This window comes from Daktulosphaira vitifoliae, unplaced genomic scaffold, assembly GCF_025091365.1.
Source record: "Daktulosphaira vitifoliae isolate Bord-2020 unplaced genomic scaffold, ASM2509136v1 Scaffold_3, whole genome shotgun sequence".
Classification (NCBI taxonomy): Eukaryota; Metazoa; Arthropoda; class Insecta; order Hemiptera; family Phylloxeridae; genus Daktulosphaira; species Daktulosphaira vitifoliae.
This window is the reverse complement of record NW_026099574.1, coordinates 20839411-20856809: the sequence shown is the minus strand read 5'-3', so window position 1 is coordinate 20856809 and position 17399 is coordinate 20839411. Positions and strand designations below refer to the sequence as shown.

The following is a 17399-nucleotide window of genomic DNA, read 5'->3' as shown; positions in this document are numbered from 1 at the left end:
TATAATTAGTATTTATTCATATATTATATTTTAAAATCAAAGAACTACTAATTAGGATATAATCAAAGAAATAAGAGTTGATGTTGCTTTTGGAATAATCCACCAATTTCTCTAAATGAAACACTATCTACAGATTTGCATCGAAGCGTTTCTTATGATAGTGATTTTAATCACTGTCAAATATCATCTATACTTGTCCCATCTATGCCTTGTCTACACTGTGCCTCGACCCAACTGTGCTACCGTTTTTTATTTTTGAAATGTATTTAACTGAATGTTATGGATAAATGATATTCTAACATTTAAATTATTTAATTAATACAAAATTAAAGTAGAAGTGAATGGGTATCACCATACTGCTCACAATTCACGTATTAGCATATCTCATAAACATAAGTTACGCCATCTTATACCCAAACATCATACACCAACACGTATACCTTTCTCCGCACGCTAAGTCAATTGATGATTACTCAACTTTCATTGTTTTATAAATTGTATCTAAGAACTTCCATGTTTAGTTATGAAATTTCATTTTTTTTCGAAAAGGGCAGCTCCCTTCGTTTTAATATAAATATAGGATAAATAACTACTCCTAAATATAGAATTAATAACTACAAAAATTTTCTCTGAAAACATTTATAACCAACACTAAAATATTATTATTTTTTTTTTTGTTGAGAGAGAGATTAAATGGGAGTATATACCTTCCCCTCTTATATGACTATAATGTTTAATTTTAAGTGTAGGGATTAATAATTGAAAAAGTTATAATAATAGAAAGTTGAAAATATAAAATCGAATTTTTTAACATATAAATAGCAAGTTTATTAACTACAAAGACATTATTTAATTTTTTTTTGCTTAAAAAAAAATGGGACTCAAGCATCTATGGTGCGTTAGACCCTTCGGGCTGTTTTTTCAAGTATGCCACTGATTCCAATAGGAGTACCCAATCCAACTTGTAACAAAAAAATTGTTACAGGATATAAAAACTGTAGGAAAATGTCCTACCACAAAGAAAAAGATTGTTGGTATGGTAAGGCATACTATAATAATAAAAAAATTGTTTCCAAAGAAAAAAGAGAAAAGAAATAAAAAAAGTTATTAATGAAAATAATAATAAATAAACTTTTCTATCAAACAATACTTTTTTTTTTATACATCCTATTCAATAAATTTTATTAGATAATTGAAATAACAAAATTAATTAATTAATAATATTATAATACGACTCTAAATTATTTAGATGTACTCCTAAGGTATCATTAAATAACGTATTATTAGTACACTTACATAAAGTTTAAACAAAATTGACATGCGAAAACCAAAATAATATCCTACTAAAAACTATGCGCGTAGACTTACAAAAAAAAAAACTCATAACTCGATCAAAAACGAATAGATTTCAACGGAATTTTTAAACGCTCACGAAGTGCTAAAAAAAAGTATTCATTTTCGTCGTCGTGCTTTTTCATTTAAACATTTTTTTTGATAATCGTACGTCAAGTAATTTCTCCAGTTTTGGCTTATTTTTCAATGTTATATTATAAGATAATCCAAATTTTAATAATAATATTTATTTACTTGTAAAAAAATTAGTTTACTCTTTTAATAATAAATTAATTGCTAGTAACATTCTATGAATACTTTATTTCAAAAATGATATGATCTTTGAGCTACCAATCATTTTTTCCCATCATATTCATAAAAAATCCCACTTGAAATTTAAACCTATGACGTTCAAGGTCTATTAAAAAACTATAAACTAACTATTTATTTCAAATGAAATATGGGCATATTATACACAGTATTCAGCAAGTAAGGCAACAAGTTCCTTTTGTTCTCTTAATTTCTAACAATTGACCTGTTTCGATACTTACTGAACACTCTGTATAGTTGTATCAAGATATTTACAAACTATTCTGTAAACATTTGTGTATAAATTTATATTGCGTAGTTGAATTGTCAGTTACTAAAAATATAGGTGTGTTGATACCTTTTTATATCTTATTTTTCCAAAATATAAATAATATAATTCAATATTTAAAGTTCATAAAAATATTTGTTATGCATTTTATTAAAACTTTTTATGATTATCACCATAATCTCAACTCAACCAAAATGTTCAATTATACGCTAAATTATGTCTCATATTATACATATATAAAATATACGTTACATAACACAATGACAGGGTAAGAGACTTCGGAAAAGTTTAAACTCTCTCAAAAATTATTAAAATATTAATATTATTATTAACATATAATTTTCAATATTATATAAATTTTTAATAATGCTATTGAACCGTAAAAATGTTGACAACCTTACTTCGTGCAAAGGCTTAACGAATTTATTATACAACCGTAATAAATTCTTTATTCTTTAAGACGTCCAAATCATAAAAAAAAAATTGTGTTTTTTTAATATTTATAAAATGTTTAATTTTTAAAAACGGTAATACAGTGGGGTCGCAACACAATGTAAATGTAAGATAGTTGAGACAAATAAAGTTATCTAACAGTGATTAAAATCACTAAGAAACGCTTCGATGCAAATTTGTAGATAGTGTTTATATCTAAGAAATTGGTGCATAATTACAAAAGCAACATCAACTCCTATTTCCTTAATTATATTCTAATTAGTAGTTCTTAGATTAAGAAATATAATTTATGAATAAATATTTATTATTGCAATTATTAATTATTAATAATTAATAACACCACCTGTTTATAAGGAAATGGTTCGATTAAAAAAAAAAATTTCGCATAAAAGAAAAATATAAATAGTACTTCTCGTGAAAAAATTGTATTGATCTATACACTTTTCAAAAAGTTATAGAAGTATAAAGTTAAAAAAAATATATATATAATCGAGAATTTTAACACAAAAATAGCATACGATAGCCACTTTCACCGTGTAGACAAAATAAAGTCAGAAATGTTTTTTTGCCATAATAAAGTATATTACATTAGCTTTAATTTAAGATATATATAGAGTGTCAGTATTTCCGGAACACTTTCAAAAATAAGTTGATAAAGTTAATTTTTTGTAAAAAAATTGGGATTTTGAATGCCACCCCGTGGTCTATTAATGGGCAGATTTATAAAAAAAATATACTAAATTATAGATAAATACCTCAAGTATCTATAAAAAAAAAATTATATAAATTTGATTATTTTAAAAAAGTTATAGTAGTTTTAAGTAAAAAAAAATTTAGAAGATGTCGAAAATTAGCGATTTTTACATTTGAAATATTTTTAGAGATTACCCCATTTACGCAGAATGAGTGAAATTTTTATAATTACTATTTATAGTAAATTGATCAGAAAAACTCAATATATTTTTGTATCTTTATCGTAATAGATCACTTAAATAGAAATCATAATAATTATTTATAGTTGAAACTTATTATCATTTATAAATATTAGAAATTAATGATTTTAATTGTCTGTATGGAAAGTTGATTCAGCAACTTTTTATTTGATAAAGGGAAATTTTTTTCAATTTCTGAGCATAATATCTTTAACTAGATGGTAATTGTGATCATTTGACGTATCTTTAAAAAAAATGATAAAGTAAGAGTTAAGAAAATAAACGACAGCCACAAAAAAAAAACACATTAAAATCATTTTAACTTGAATAAGAAATTCTTCTCATGAGGGGAGACTACAGTAATGGGGTCATTGATATGCATTGTAGTAATTGAATCTAAATGATATAAAAATCAGTCAGCTTGCGCCTAGAATCATTTATCTAAAGAACAAGTCAAACGTAAAACAAAAAGTAATTACGTTTAATTATATAAATATTTATTCACAAAATTGAACAAGTAAGAAACCAAGGAAGCAACTACAATATGCACTTAAAAAATCTTCTTCTTCCTCGCCTTAATCCCAACTACTTGGGGTCGGCCACCCTTATCTCAAAATTCCACTTGACACGATCTCCCATATCATCTACGCTCACATCAGCTGTCCTCATATCGCATTCAATAGCATTCCTCAATCTCTTTTTTGGTCTTCCTCTACCTCTTCATCCTTCCACATTAATTTCTATAAGTGTTCTTATAGCTTCCGATTCTTCTCTCCTCATAACATGACTAAACCATCTAAGCCTATTTTCTCTCATCTTATCCACGATTGACGCTACACCTATACTCCCTCTTATATGCTCGTTCCTTATTCTATCTTTTCTATTCACCCCACTCATCCATTTAAGCATTCTCATTTCTGCTACACTCATTCTCTGCTCTACTTTCTTGTCAATTTCCCAACACTCTGATCCATACATCATAGCTGGTCTCACTACAGTCTTATAGAATTTATCTTTTAGCCTCATTGGAATTTTTTTATCGCATAAGACGCCAGACGCTTCTCTTCACTTCAACCAACCGCACTTAATTCTGTGTCTTACATCCTCATCAATACCACCACTCTATTATACAATTTACCCTAAATAATTGAAACTCTTCACCTCTCCAATCACATCCTCGCCTATTATCACTAACCTCCTCATTTCACCTACCACGTGTTCTCCATTGTGAAACTCGTACTCTATACACTCTGTCTTACTTTTACTTATTCTTAAACCCTTTTCTTCAAGAACTGATTTCCACACCTCTAGCCTTAAATTAATTTTCTCCTATTAACACTATATCGTCAACAAACAACTTGCACCACTCACCTCTTATTGTGTTTCTCTAGTAATTTCATCCATCACTATAGAGAATAAGTAAGGGTTTAAAGCAGAATCTTGGTGCACTCCTACTCATACCCGAAAACCTTCTTATATTTCTCCTACGCTTTTTACCCTGGTACAAGTGTCATAATACATATCTTATATTATATGAATGTACCTTTTCGGGACTCCTTTTCTCATTAATGCCCACTTTAGAACCTCTCTCGGTACTCTATCATACGCTTTCTCAAATCTATAAATACCATACAATGCTTTTTCTTTTTTTCCCAAATTTTTCTATTAGTTGCCTCACAAAAAATACTGGCTCCATTGTTGACTTATCAGGCATAAATCCAAACTGGTTTATAGATACCGATGTCTCATTTCTTATTACCTTTTCCCAAATTTTCATACTAAGACTCATAAGCTTTATGCCTCTATAATTTCCACACTCCTGTATGTCACCTTTACCTTTAAATATCGGCACCACAATATTATTCCTCCATTCATTTGAAATTTTCCCTTCTAATAAGATTTTATTTAAATGTTCCTTGAACCACCTTATGCCAACACCGCCTAATATTTTCGATACTTCTACTGACTAACTATAAAACTATAAGTAGTTTTATAAATTAATAAAATATACACAAAATTTCTAACATTAACATTTTTAATATATAACTGATTTATACATATTATTTTTATTTAATTTTTTAAAAATTACTCCAATTATCATTTCTACTTGATTTTACAAAATGGAACAATGCGAAAATAAAAGTACCTAATTTTTCTTTTAAGTCTACAATATAATTTTTTAAACGATTAGCATATTCAGCTCCTTGTAAATTTTCAAATTTTTTTAAGGACGTTATTTCTAAGTATTCGACGTCATCAAATTTTGTTGAATAATTTAATGAATAATAATAGTTTGTAAAGTTGCATTTTGCCTCTGCTATAATTTTTTCAGTATATTCCGAAGTCACTCTATTCATTTTTATATCATTTAGTAAACGTCTATATAGTTTAGTGGTATAGTTGCCTAAAAAGTAATCAGTTGATTCTAATGGTTTGCATATTTCATTTAAAAATTGTTCATTATTAGAAGATGATAAACTATGATACATTTTTAAATGCATCCATACATACAAAGAAATAGAAGTCCTAATAATGTTGGCAATTAAATTTTGATGTTTAAAAATATCAATATTTTTATTTCCGTACCAGTCACTGACAGGAGTATTCCAAACTGATCCTAATTCTTTTTTAATGTATCTACTGACACCACTCTGTGGATTGTTAATTTTTGGATCTTGTTGAAGTTTGATAACAATTATGTTTGAAATATCAAATTGTTTTGCATGTTTATATACATAAGTCCATTCATCACTTCCATTCAACAATTTCACATTAAATAAACTTGCCCCAATAATTTTTTCCACAGGGTAATATAATGAAAATATACTTAAATTAGGTTTTACGATATTTAAGTCATTACAAGACATAGAAAATTTATCTATAGATTTTCTTAATCCCCTTGTCATGTTAAACTTTTCAGCAAAATTCGTAAAGGTTTTCCTTTTTATAGCGTTTAACATCAAATAAAAGTCCCATATCCACGAAGATGCATTAATTTTGGCCACGTATAACAATGAAAACATTTTGGTGATATAATATTTAAACTTACTTATAACTGACATGTTTTGATTGTCAACAGATGTTTGCACTTCTATCAATTTGCTAACATACTCAAACATGACTTGTACAATTATCCCATAATTACATTTTAGTTCTTGAATTCTATTACTATAAACTTTTAATGAGGATTCTAATATTGTAGATTCGTTGGATATGTTTTCGATTTGTTTTATTGACAATCTAGGAGAACTGAATTCCATTTTATTGAGTAAAATCAACCAGTTTTTATCATACTTAACAGTATTATTTATCTAAAAAATCATTAACACTTAGTATTTTCTTATTTTTTAACTTGAAAAAGAATTTCAACATTTTTGAAAGTAGTAAAATAAATAAATATAAATAAGTATTTTAAAGTCATATCAATGCAACTTTCTCAACAAGACGAAAATTTTAAACATTTTAATTTAAATAAAATCTATTGATGAATACGTAAAAGTTAAAATACAATATTATTATTTATGTGTTATTTAATTGTAGTAAAAAAACTGTGCAAGTAAAAAAATTCACACTTTAAATAAAAATTTTAAATTTTGCAATTATTAACAATAAGAATTTAAATGAATACCTTTAAAGGAACACATTCAGTATTACCTGAGGATTGGTATAATGCGATAAGCATAATATTAATTAATCTAAACATTATTGGAATTTATTTGTAAAAAAATTATAATGCAGTAAAATAATAATAATTTGTTAAAATGTATTGCATTTATACTTATAATAGACAAGTATAAAAAATGATTTTTTTTACTTTTATAAAAAAAATTATTTTTCTAAGGTACTTAAAAAACAAATGTGTAAATATTTATTAATAATAAAAATTTTAAAACCAAAGTTTCCAAGTCTATTTTTTATACATTTTTTAATTTCAAGGCATATTTAGCAAACAGTATAAAGTGTAATATTGTCATAAAAAAATATTTATAGAATATAATACTTATACATTATTTTTTTTTAACTAATTATCACCATAACAATATTGATTAATATAAAACAATTTAATACCTAGAATTCCCATTTTATACAAATACTATACTATTTTAAATAATAGGTAAAATTTGCTGTTAGAATGTAAAAAAATTAAATTAGTCTACCTTGTAAAATTGATTAGGCATATTTGTACGAACAGATAGTATTTTTCTGTTAATAATATAATTCTAAGAACTATGATTTTTATTAGTACGAGTTCAATGATTTCAATGATATATTTGATATGATTTCAAAATTAGCTATGTTTTTAAAAAACTAATATAGAGTTAATAGTTTAAAAATATCAAAAATAAACATCATTAAAGATATTATTAAAATTAGTTTATTTACAGATGAGGCTAAACGCTCAATTAAATTACTATTAACAGGCGCTCGAACACCGTTTTTAATGCATACTACGTGTAAAAAGACGATAAAAAATCTATAGTGACATGACTACACAGGTACCTCCAAATAGAAATTTCGAAAAAGTCGGACGGCAATGCGAACACATCGCAGCGGACAGGCAATATGTCAGTAGTTGATATAAGGTAAAGTGTACAGTTATTGACAAATTTTAACTATTTTATTATTACAAATAGGTGTGTTGGTTCTTAAAATTAATTAATTTTCATAATAATTAGATTATTAGACCATTCGCTTTAAAATTTTACCAAAAATTTCATTTTAACTCGACTTTGAAAACCAATGGCTGTATTTTAAAAACAAATTCTAAAAATCTACTATTTAAAATAAAGTATTATTCTTACACGGATCAGAGTTCTAATAAAATTTTTGACTTATAAATTCTAGTAAGAAACATTTCATTTGTGTAACTAAATAAATATACTAATTAAAATCTAGGTAATGTCCTTAAGGTGCCAATAATTGTACATTTTACCCTGTTGATAATATACGGGTAGCTCTTAATTTGAATTTAATGGAGGTAGGACGGTCGTTGTCATGCGACAACGAAGCGAAAACGCTGCAGCGCACGCGCAATGGCTTATGTTTCGGTAGTTATTATTGATAATCTACAAGTATAGATGATATACAAGTATAGATGATATTTGACAGTGATTAAAATCACTATCATAAGAAACGCTTCGATGCAAATCTGTAGATGGTGTTTCATTTAGAGAAATTGGTGGATTATTCCAAAAGCAACATCAACTCTTATTTCTTTGATTATATCCTAATTAGTAGTTCTTTGATTTTAAAATATAATACATGAATAAAAACTAATTATAATTATTAAATTTAGTATGAAATTGATATTCAATAATTTAATATTGTAATTTAAACGGAGAAATTATAAAATTAATAAAGAAGTTGTATTTTGCTTTATTTTTACGTGTATAAAAATTTAAAGGGCTTGATACAATAAATTTCAATAAAAACTGATTGTTACTATAAATAAATGCACTGAACTACAAGGAGCTTTCATTAGTAACAAAAATATACCATTCTAAATCAACTTTTCGCGATGTTTTCAAATCTGCAATTAGACTTTTTCTATCACTTCTAAGTTTTAATATTATTAAAAATTAGTATTTACATATAAAAAATTCGCATCGAAGCTAAAAAATTGGCTATTTAAGCTAACTCAAATTTAAAAAACCAAGCACAGTGGGGTCGCGGCATAGTGGAGACGTTGCATAGTTGGGTCCAGTATAGATTTAATCTGACAGTGATTAAAATCACTATCATAAGAAACGCTTCGATGCAAATCTGTAGATAGTGTTTAATTTTAAAAAATTGATGGATAATTGCAAAAGCAACATCAACTTCTATTAAAATAAAATACAAAACCCATAATTATCATACAAAAATAGNGCGTTTAAAAAGATTCTACAATAAAAATATTCAGAATTGAATTAATTTATATATTAATTTTATATATCTAAAAAAATCAATAAAAAAAAAATTATTCAATTTAGCCTATTATAAAAATAATAATTATAAAAAAATAGTGTATTGCCCTTATAAGATAGTTTTAAATAAAATAAAATACAAAACCCAGGATTTTAACACAAAAATAGCATATTTTTTAATACGGTAGCCATTTGCGCATAAAAGATAAGTCGTCAGGACAAATTTTTTTTTTTTATTTTATAGTACATAAAATAAGTTTTAATTTTATATATATTTAAAGGACGCAGTATTTCCGGAACACTTTCAAAAGTTAAGTTGAAAAAGTTTTATTTTTTATACAATGTTTCAAGTTTTGAACGCCCCCTATATAAGGGGAAATTGTCCAATTTTAATAAAAAGTATGTCAAATGAAAGATGTACTTATAATGTATTTAGAAAAAAAAAAATTGTGCTGATACATGCATTTTTCGAAAAGTTATAGCATTTTTAAGTTGAAAATTAAAAATTGAAAATCGAAAATTTTAACACAAAAATAGCGTTTTTTATACTACGGCAGCCGTTTGCATGCAGAAGATAAAGTGTCGGGACAAATTTTTTTTTTCATTTTATAGTACTTAAAATAAGCTTTAATTTGATATATGTTTAAAGGACGCAGTATTTCCGGAACATTTTCAAAAATTAAGTTGAAAAAGTTAGTTTTTGTAAAAAAGTTGCTATTTTAAATCCCCCCCAATGAGCAGGTTAAGTGTTAGATATTCAAAAAAATGATATCAAATGAAAGGGAAATATCTAAGGTTTTAGTATAAAAAAAAATTATGTTGATTTGTTTATTTTTAAAAAAGTTATGGAAGTTTTAAGAAAAAAAAGTGAAAAAATTTCGAAAATNAAGTTATCTAAGTTTTAAGAAAAAAAAGTGCAAAAAAATGACAAAATTTACCGATTTTTAAATTTGTAATTTTTTTGGATATCTCCCCCATTTGCGGGGAACGAGGGAAAAATTTTCAATTTTTAAGGGTAATGTCTTCAACTAGATACGATTTGTGATCTTTTGACGTATTGTTAAAAGAAATCGGTCCAGTGAGAGCTGAGAAAAAGTGGCGACATAAAAAAAAAAAAAACACATCATGGTAAAATTAATACCTTCTCAGCTTCGCATCGAAGCTAATATTTGTTTCTATAATATTGTATCGTATACATTCATTAGCTCAATTAGAATAAAATTTTCAGGGGTACTAAATTAATTTTTCCTCTATCATAAAATATTTTTATACTACACTATATACATATATTAAAAAGCTTTTATTGTGTAAATATATAGTTGAACAATTAAATTAAAACGATATACATGACTATAACAATTATTGAAGTAAAAAACAATCAGAAAAACAAAATTAATTGAGTAATAACAACAAAATAACATTCATAAACGCTTAGATATAGCATAATAATATCTATATTTATAAATTAAATGTAAATTGTTAAAACATGACTTGAGCTGAAGAGTGAATGATAATAGAAAATGAATAAAAGATTTATTTTGAGAACTGTGGATTAATAAGGGAGTAAGAATATGTATGTCATGCAATGAAAAAAAAATTATTTAACGATGCTCTATTGGTAGACAGGGTGTCTATGACAGGCAATTAAGGAATCAATCAAAGAAGTCACCAATTATTATTTTCTCGTGGAATGTGCAATAAGGAGAAGAATAAAGAGAAAGTATGAAAATATGGGCTAAAAGTAAAATTATGATCGAATCTAAGATACAAAATATATGGTTGTGGGGTTTCGTGGATTTAGGAATCTATACCAGGCGACAATATTAAGAGGCAAGATAGACCATTTGGATTATCAAGCAATGTGAATAAATTTGTGAAAAATATACAGAAATTCAGTAAATGGAACAAGACTAGTTATGGGAGATAAAGACTTTTAGATCTAAATGACCAGGAGGTTGGCAATATCACATGACATAATGAATGTTTATCCAATAGCATGAATTTTATGCTAACAATATTAGCAATATTAATATTTTATATATACTTTATTTACTTTATTAAATAAGATAATTAACCATAACTAATATATATTTTTTAATAATTTTTCAGTGCAAAGCATGGATTTTTGAGCTGTGTATACACTTCTAGTAAGATAAAGTGCGGATTAAAAGAAGCAGTTTTTATACAAAAAATTGCTGATACTTTATCTGATAATAAATTAGTATCACCTGTATGCCGTCACATTAGGTTAGGCCATTGCAGTAGTTCTTCTCATATACAATATACAATTTTAATTATAACATTTAGCTTATTAATAATTATTTTAAATAATAAAACATGAAAAATTTATATAAAAATAATACAGCATAATTTATTCTTAAATTATTTTACAAATGGGTATAATTGTAAGTTTCTTTTTAAAAAATATACATTTTACATATTACACAATACAATAGATGTTTAAGAAATAATTTTTTATTTATGCATTATGATTTTTACCAACTGGTAATAATTGAAATTCATCTTGACCTTTATAATTTTTATTTACTCCTATCAATAATGCTGCAAGCCCATACAACAGCGACAAGAATATAGCTAATGATTGAACAATTACGTAGTGTGATATTGACATTCCAATATCCAGCCAACTACCAGTATTTTTAATGAAAAATAAAAAGTGAAGACCCATAACATTTGACAAAGCCAACATCAAAGAAAATACGTTTGAAGGTGGTATCTAAATTGAAACAAATTAAACTTTTTAAATTATTCATATCAAAATTTAAATTTTTAATGAAAAAATTTTTATTTTTCTTACAAACCTTTAATTTGACACAAGTTATGTAAAATGTACAACAAGTCAACATAATTGGTACTATAATTTTAAACAGAACTAACCCAAATATAGTAAATGGTGAAAATACTGAAACAAAACACTGTCCAATTGATGGATCAAATGAATTAATGGATGCTATATTACCAGTACCAAAAAAAGATCCAAAACTAAACAACAGCTAAAATTTCAAATTTCAAATTAGAATTTAGAAATTAATTTATTTGTAGTTGTACTCACAAAGAAAAATGCACAACTCCATTGAGTTCTCAGAGAATTTGTTGAGTTATTTGATCTTAATATAATTTTTCTCCAACATGCTAAAGTAACAGTTAATACTAATATAAAAACTACTTCCATATTTATTGACAACTGAATATAAGTTACACTTAATGAGATGAATAAAGATGTAACATTATTTATTAAATCTTGTGATTTTCTATAGATACATACTGCTACAACTGTAAAAAGTATATTAAAAAGATCACTTAAGTTAGATTAATTAATAATTATTTTCCTAATAGTAAGAAACTACTTGATATTGCCCAAGATAAAATTTGATTGTAAAAGTTTAATCCCAATTTATTATCTATACTATTTGAGACTATCGAGACATTTAGTATGGCAATCCCTAGTAGAGCAACTTGAGTAAAAGCAAACATTTTATATAATCCTCTTTTGTTTTTTGCATGCATTAAGCCAGCCAATAACCAAACAACTCCACCTAATATACTAAAAATAACTTTAAGTTAATGTTAAATACATATCATCTTATAACCATTTAATTACACATTCATAATGTTTTTATGTCCATCAATCACCAAAATCATAGGAAAACTTGAAAACCATGCTGATGAAAGAAAAATGATTACTATTTTATCCAGAGAAAATCCATATTTAAATGAGCTATATGTCATCCATAAGGAATTAATCAATAATGCTAAGCTTAATAAACATCGTTCAAAGAAGGTCCATACCTGATTATAAAATTTATTTATATTTCTAATTAAATCAAAAAGAATTGTTTAAATATATCTCACCAATAATTCAATTCCAATAAAATATAATAACATTTCAACAAATATGTTTTTATCAATTTCAAATATAAGTTTTGAAAGTTTTACTAAACTAATTTTTCTCAAAAGTTTAAAAATACATATCCACCATACAATTAATGGCAAAAATGAATAAACATAAAATTGCAAAGGCAGAGATTGAGCTAAAATTAAATAACAAATTTATGTGACTAGCTACTAGGAGTACTATTGTAAAAATTATATTTATTTTTCAAATAACTACTGTAATAACAAAATATATTGAATTATCCTTTCATTTTTTATTAAAGTTCAACTATTTAGTATACTGAGATTCTTAATCAAGATATAAAATTTTTAATAGTAGTTATTTCAAAAATAGTAATAAAAATTCCATTATTCTGTTACAACAAGTACTAGTTAAAAAATTATTATAAAACACTTACCATAAATAAATATGGTACACAGTATAGCCATTAAAAGAAATGATAGACTAACTATTATTATAGTTGTATTATTTTTATTTCTGTATGAACGTGTGTTAATAGTTTCTATTATAAGTAAAGTAATCCAGCCAAAACTAATTAAGGTTACACATAAAAGAAGTGGTAGCTTGAAGTATGTATTATAGTAATCAATGCCATTTAAGCTAAGATCTATCCATTCATAACATAACTTTATCTGATTAAAAAAAAATTTAATTTTAATAATTTATAATAAATTTAACAAAACAAAATACTTACACAATCATCAAATTTTGATTCATTTAAAAGCACAGTAATTTCATCAAGATAATTTTTTTGAATTTTTTGGTGAAGAGGTTTAAATGGAACATAAAACCATTGAAAAGATTGTTTTTCAATTTGTTCACGTATAGTTGAAAAAGCTGCATTTAACTGAAAAGCATTGACTAACAAATATTTTGCTTTTTCATTTATATCAGTTGAAAATAATTCTAGAGGTAAAACACCCTAAAAAGAATAATAAACAATTATTACTTCGTAAAAATAATTTTAACTACTAATATTAATTTTACCACTGAATTCACTGGAATAGGAACTCCAATTATGGTAGCCATCAATGGGGCAATATCAATTTGTTTAATATTTAGTTTTAACGAATTAATTTGATTGGAAACTTTAGACAATCCTGCTCCCCAAGTAACAAATGGCACTTCAGTTTCACTAATTGATCCATCTCCATGTGAACCTTCAGATAAATAATATATATTTAATTGTACAGAGTATGGCTTAAGTATTTATATTTTTGGACGTGGAATAACTCATTAAATAATGAACTAAATTTCAACTTTTACATACACAAAGATCTTCAATTTATTGGTTGACATTTATATCTAGTATTTGACTACCTCTAAAGTTTTGGCAGACAGTTATTCCCTCATTAGAATTTATAATCACTCAGCCAAAGACTCTATAATTTCATTCATCAATTTTTAATTTACGTTTTAAATTCAAGAATGATTTATAGTCTGTTCATATAAATTTTCAATTTAACACATCCCAAAAAAAAAAATTCTAAAAGAGTCAGATTTTAAGAAATAGAATGTATAATCAATAAAATTTAAAAAAAGTCCATGATCAAGTGATCATAAAATTTAACAAGTAGATAATTGTCTACTGAAATTCTAGAGATGGTGAATATGATAAATGTAAATTTACACTAAAACTCAAAATCTTTGTAAATGTATATAAAAAGAAAAATTGAAATTTAGTTCATTATTCTCTGAGCTATCTTACTTTGAAAAATTTAATTACTTATACCATACCCCTATATAATTAACAAAATTAGAATAGAAAAAAAATTGTCTTTTACCCCAATCAGTCATTCCATGATCAGAAGTAAAAATATATGCTGTACGATTATCATTATAGAAAGTTTCTAATATATCTACTGTGTCTTTTATACCATTTTCTATAACTTTTAAATTTTCTAAATATTCCCTAAAAATAATTAAAATTATTAGATATTATATTTGAAGGCAACTGAAGAATGTTTTATAATATATAAAATAATACAAATAATCAAAAAGNGATATTATATTTGAAGGCAACTGAAGAATGTTTTATAATATATAAAATAATACAAATAATCAAAAAGTCAATAAAGTTTTTTTTTACTTAAAAAAATATATTATAGAAATATTATATTTACTAGTAGCTATATCTTTTCTTTAGAGTTTATTTCTTTGACTAATATAGCAAAAAGAAAAATGTCATACATTACAAAACCTAGCATAAAAAAAAATTGCTTCTAATAGGCCTTTTAGCCTATTCTGATAACATTTAGTCACTAATATATTACAATTTTTTTATAATTTTTAATTCATAAAAATATTTTATTAATTAGAGATTTGTAAAATTGAATTTTAAATTTCTTTTAACTGGTACTACCTTATTTTAGAAGGGTTAATCATTTTTAAGATATAAAATCATATCTAGTAACTGACTTTTTTCTAAATTAAAATAGGCCAAGAAGTTAATATAGATCATTGATACATTGAGAATAAAATTTTTGGAGATGTTAAATTAATTTCCTCAATCCTAAAATTTTTTCATGTAACTATATCATTTATAAAATGTTAAGGTGCAAACTTATAGTCTGATGGGCTTAGTCCTCCTTGTTGTGCCTGTGATATGGATAAATGTTTTAAAAAAATTAATTTAAAAAATAAAAATTTTACTCAGTAATGATTGTTTTTAATTTTAGTATTATTGTACATCTATGTGATTTAAAGTAAATTATTTACTTAAACATTGATAAATCAAGAGTATTCAGTAGTATATTAGTCAATAGTATTATATATTTTTAAATAATTAACCAATTTAATGATTTTTATAATGACAAAAGAATGTCATGCATAATTATAATTGTTAACTCTGAACCTAATTTTATATCCATATATATTTTATATATAATACCCATATTTTTTTTTAGTTTGAATAGCCGAAAGACTATAACTTTTATTTGGAATTATGGTAAAAATTATTATATTTTTTGATCCAGAAAATTTGGGAAGAAATCAAATAAATTAAAAAGCTATAAGAATATTTACTTAAGTTGTATTTTCAACAATATTTTATATTAGTTTTTGTCAGGATATAATAATACAAAAAAAAAAACCCTAAAATGAATATCTTTACAGTTTTATCTAAGAAATTATTAGCAATAAAGTATACATTTAATAATATTTAATTATAATTATTTACTTAGAATGTGGTTTATCTATATGTCCTGAAATATCAGTGCCCAATAAGTGTAGAAATAAAATCAATTTTCTTTTCTTAAGCATATTATGTATTGAATGATTCACTTTAGAAGTTTCAAAATATAATTTTACTTTATCAAAAACCCATTTAGAAAGTAAAGCACTAGAACCATTTTTTCCAGTGAAATCTTGTAAATTAGGTTCATAATAATAAGTTATAACATTTCCTACATTTGATCCTATAATGAAAAATATATATTTTCATTTTTAAATTATTATTCATTAATTTAATATTTACCTTTTTGAAAAATTGAAACTATATCAGGACTACCCCATGAAATTGTTAAATCACTTTTATTAAAAACAGAATCAAAATTAACTATGTTCTCTTTCCAACCCTGAAATTGATTAAATTTCTTTAAAACTATAAATTGATTAAAACCTTTATAATATTAAAAAATATTATTAATACTGTAAGTAGATAATACTTTAAAAATAGCAGATGGATCTTCATAAAATCCTGCAATAAGGGCAATGTGACCTGGACGAGATTCAGTAGGTACCCTAGTGTGACAAAATCCATAAGAAGCACCAACATGAAATATATTTCTAATTGATAAATAAAATTTATTAAGTATTTTTATTTGTATATTTCTATAGGAATACTATGTGTACTTAAAAAATGTGCTATGTCCATTTTCGACATGATCATAAAATGTGTCAGCTCTCAAACCATCAGCAATAAAAAGTACTAAACGATCAGCAGGCGGTTCATACAAAACATATTGATCAGGTATACCATTTATAATTGGTGACTTGAAATATATATCGAATATTGAAACTAATAAAGATATTTGAATAATAAATCCCAAAATTGATATTTTTAAGTTCAACATCATTTGATAGTATTTTGACAAAATACATATTACTTTAAGTAACGCTTATGATTTTTAGCCAAAACCATTTTTTTTTATATTTATCTTGTAATTACTGATAATTATTCATCAGGTGCTCATCAAAAATATAAACGGACACAGTTTTCAATTCCAAATTTTGTTATCATAATAACAAATATTATCATCGGG

General features: G+C 24.9%; 3 protein-coding genes across 6 annotated transcripts in view; 1 reads left to right on the top strand and 2 right to left on the bottom strand.

The window, feature by feature from the left end:
* The window catches only part of LOC126902494 (uncharacterized), a 30856-nt gene extending 18621 nt beyond the window's left edge, over window positions 1-12235 (top strand). Inside the window, exon 5 of one of the 2 annotated variants that reach the window (XM_050679842.1) lies at window positions 11331-12235. In XM_050679842.1, the coding sequence (XP_050535799.1) occupies window positions 11331-11562 (232 nt within the window). In that variant the 3' untranslated portion in view covers window positions 11563-12235. The remainder of the gene's footprint in view (window positions 1-11330) is intronic. The other variant, XM_050679843.1, reaches the window with a different exon arrangement.
* Window positions 5341-7093, bottom strand: LOC126902493 (uncharacterized). Of its 2 annotated transcripts, none has more exons than XM_050679840.1 (2): window positions 6944-7093; window positions 5341-6626 (listed from the first exon to the last, which is right to left on the bottom strand). In XM_050679840.1, exons 1-2 carry the CDS (start codon window positions 7016-7018, stop codon window positions 5394-5396), a joined length of 1308 nt encoding a protein of 435 aa, XP_050535797.1. In that variant the 5' UTR covers window positions 7019-7093; the 3' UTR covers window positions 5341-5393. The 2 variants fall into 2 exon arrangements, with proteins under 2 accessions (XP_050535797.1, XP_050535798.1); XM_050679841.1 differs by having other exon boundaries at window positions 5342-6626; window positions 6970-7093.
* Window positions 11567-17356, bottom strand: LOC126902492 (GPI ethanolamine phosphate transferase 1). Of its 2 annotated transcripts, none has more exons than XM_050679837.1 (14): window positions 16990-17356; window positions 16803-16923; window positions 16613-16730; window positions 16316-16553; window positions 14922-15049; window positions 14125-14297; window positions 13832-14059; window positions 13535-13769; window positions 13095-13273; window positions 12844-13031; window positions 12590-12786; window positions 12295-12515; window positions 12044-12235; window positions 11567-11958 (listed from the first exon to the last, which is right to left on the bottom strand). In XM_050679837.1, exons 1-14 carry the CDS (start codon window positions 17211-17213, stop codon window positions 11701-11703), a joined length of 2700 nt encoding a protein of 899 aa, XP_050535794.1. In that variant the 5' UTR covers window positions 17214-17356; the 3' UTR covers window positions 11567-11700. The 2 variants fall into 2 exon arrangements, with proteins under 2 accessions (XP_050535794.1, XP_050535795.1); XM_050679838.1 differs by having other exon boundaries at window positions 16613-16712.
* Between the last annotated feature and the right edge of the window lie 43 nt (window positions 17357-17399).